This window comes from Citrus sinensis, chromosome 9 (assembly GCF_022201045.2).
Source record: "Citrus sinensis cultivar Valencia sweet orange chromosome 9, DVS_A1.0, whole genome shotgun sequence".
NCBI classification, from domain to species: domain Eukaryota; kingdom Viridiplantae; phylum Streptophyta; class Magnoliopsida; order Sapindales; family Rutaceae; genus Citrus; species Citrus sinensis.
Window position 1 is genome coordinate 27,461,577 of NC_068564.1, and position 2,840 is coordinate 27,464,416.

Consider the following 2,840-nt stretch of genomic DNA (forward strand, 5'->3'; position numbering starts at 1 on the left):
TCTCATTTAACATTGAAAGCCACTGAGAGTTGAGAGATCGATTCACCCATTCATTTTGTGGTGGTTGTATATCATCTTGCCTATACTTGCTGCTGTGTTCTTTATGTTTATGCCATATTTTTTGGTGATTTAACCTTAAGATTGCCCCAGCTCTCATGGATTATTTGGTGGCTGGCAGAATTCGCTTATTATAATTCTTAAAAGAAAACAGATTCATTGTCATAAATAATATTCTGGACATGATTTTATTCGTAAACTTTAAAACAACATAAATCACGTCATGCAGTGTGTTATTCTTTGTCTTACCCTAGCATGAGAACGTGAGGGTTATGCATCTCTAATATTTGCAAATGAGGAGTTTCTTCCAATATTTAGAGTGAACATAACTTAATCTAAAAGTTATCCAACTAACACCTAATTCATAATGATTTCACTTGGGATTGAGGCTATGTAACTTTTAATCTACGGCTGCTGCGGAAAAAAAACTATAATTATAAAAAAAAGTTAATAATATGTAGTAAATATAATTTTTAAATAATAATTTTGAAAAAAATTATTAAATATATAATAAATTTTTCATCATCCAAGTAAAAAATTATATCAACACATCTTTCAAATTACAACAGTTAGTGTTTACTAAACACTTAAGCTGTAACTTTTATGTTAAAACTGCTCAATCTCAATCCCAAATAAGTCCAATATATAATTATGTTAGATAAAAGAACTGTTTTATTCAAGACTCTTAGAAAATGTTGTACCACAAACGTGCCTTAATATAAATTTAATTGATAACGTAGATAAAGGGAGGGGGGGGAAAAAACGATTGAAACAAGTAATACTAACACGACTAGAGTGAGTTAACCTAAATTAAATCCCAGCACATGAGTGATATTATCATCAACAAGACTAAAAATTACTTCAGCATTTTCATCATTAAAGCTGTTCACTTCCCTGAGCTTGAAGGCCAACTTTTTGAGCTCTTCTATTTCCTCCGTTGGTCCCAATCTCCGCGACACTATTCCTTGTATCATCCCCACGTAAAAACCATACCTTCTCAATAACTCGATCTCCTTCTCACTCCCACCTCCTAATATTGCTCCACACGCCGCACCACACGCGTGCAACCGACCTTCCTTTTTCTTGTATGTTTCATAGGTCATTTCCACATCTGTAATACCATTCAATTTCCGATCATCATCATCACATTGACTACATTGTAGCTCATTGTACTGCCCCTCCACAACACCTTGTGATCCCATGGCGCGTGTCATCTCAACCATCACACGTAAAATCCGACCCGAGTTGTTTCCGGCCGGGTTGTCGGAGCTGGCCAACAACTCCAGCCCAAACGGAAGCATTGCATCAGCCACGAGAAGCTCCGTATTTGGTTTGAAAGCGTGATACATCGTGGGCTTGGATTTGGGGATAAGACTAGTCCTATCTGATAGTGGAAGATTTTCATGAATGAAAGAAGCTGCATGCATGACGTGCAAAGCAGCAGCAGCAACAATGGCTTGTTCGCGGTGGCCCCCGACGAGCTCACAGGCTGCCACACACAGCGCGGGCGCCATGTTGACTGGGGCGGCGAAGACAAAATGGCGCATGGGCTCGTAAACTTCTACCGGCTCCTTTACGACGACGGCCTGCCGGAGGTGGGCCCCAATATCCTCATGTACAGACGTCCAATATGATTTATTCTTGTTGGGTGTGGACATGGCCATGGTGACCATCATAGGTCTGTAGGACAATGATGGACGGCTGTGATTTCGCCTAGGGGCAACATGAGCCGGTAGGTTTAAAACAGAGAGGGCTTTAGCCATTGGTGCAGACTTCAAAAGACAAATAGAAAGGAAGAAATTAACTATATACGAAGAAAGGTGAGTGAAGGAGAGAAAGGATTGGGTGGAGAAAAATTATGAGTGTTAAAGCTTCTGGGTATATTTTGATTGTATATATAAGAGAATAAAGATATTTCTATGTGAAACACGTGGTTCACGTTGCATAAAGCTTTAGATCATCATTATAGTACCATGTGCGAACCTCGTCAATATGCAAACATCATTAATATCCAATCACTTTGATTTGTGGTTCACGAGATGTATTTCCGTAGTCTTGAATTAAACGCACATTAATTTAAACTTTTAAGCTGTATAAGTGATGGTTATGTTGCCTGCCCCAAAAAAGGAAAAAAAAAATTGATAGAAAGTTATTATTAAAATTTTGATGGGAAGTTTATAAATAATAGAATAACAATTAATTAAGATAAGTGATCAAATGTTTCATACAAATCACTAACTGAACAATAAAATAATGAGATATAAGTAATCACTTGATAAGTTATAATTTTTAATAATTTCACATCGTATGTAGCATCAATTACATTAAAAAATATATATACAAGCATATTATTACTCTTTTTTATTTATTTTTAATGGCTAATAGAGAATCTAGTGAATTTCCAAATTAGAATTGGCATCTTCATCTCAATTTGCATTTCACGTCACGTGTTTCCCATTTTATAATTTAACGCGCATTTCGATGGGATAAGGAGGCCCGGGCCCCATCTTGTTGGGGGTTTTCTTACGGAATCTTCGATGAGCACAAATTACTTCACTTCCCAATTATTTGGTGTAAGTAATCGGAATCAACCCACATGCCAAGGAAAAAAAAAATTTAATTTATAAATTTATTTATCTATTTATTACACACACACATATATAGAGGAAGATTATGTGGTAGTATTTTCCTCATAGTATCTATGTTATTTCGACGACCTCAATTATCGACGTGCAGTATTGTAACATAACATATCATACTAATCATATATATTTAAGGTACGA

At 36.2% G+C, this 2,840-nt stretch overlaps 1 protein-coding gene across 1 annotated transcript; it reads right to left on the reverse strand.

Annotated features, from left to right (window-relative positions):
- Positions 1 to 857: 857 nt before the first annotated feature.
- On the reverse strand, positions 858 to 1,820 carry LOC102627355 (heterodimeric geranylgeranyl pyrophosphate synthase small subunit, chloroplastic). The gene has a single exon (XM_006474997.3). The coding sequence runs from the start codon at positions 1,818 to 1,820 to the stop codon at positions 858 to 860; it is 963 nt and encodes a 320-aa protein (XP_006475060.1).
- Between the last annotated feature and the right edge of the window lie 1,020 nt (positions 1,821 to 2,840).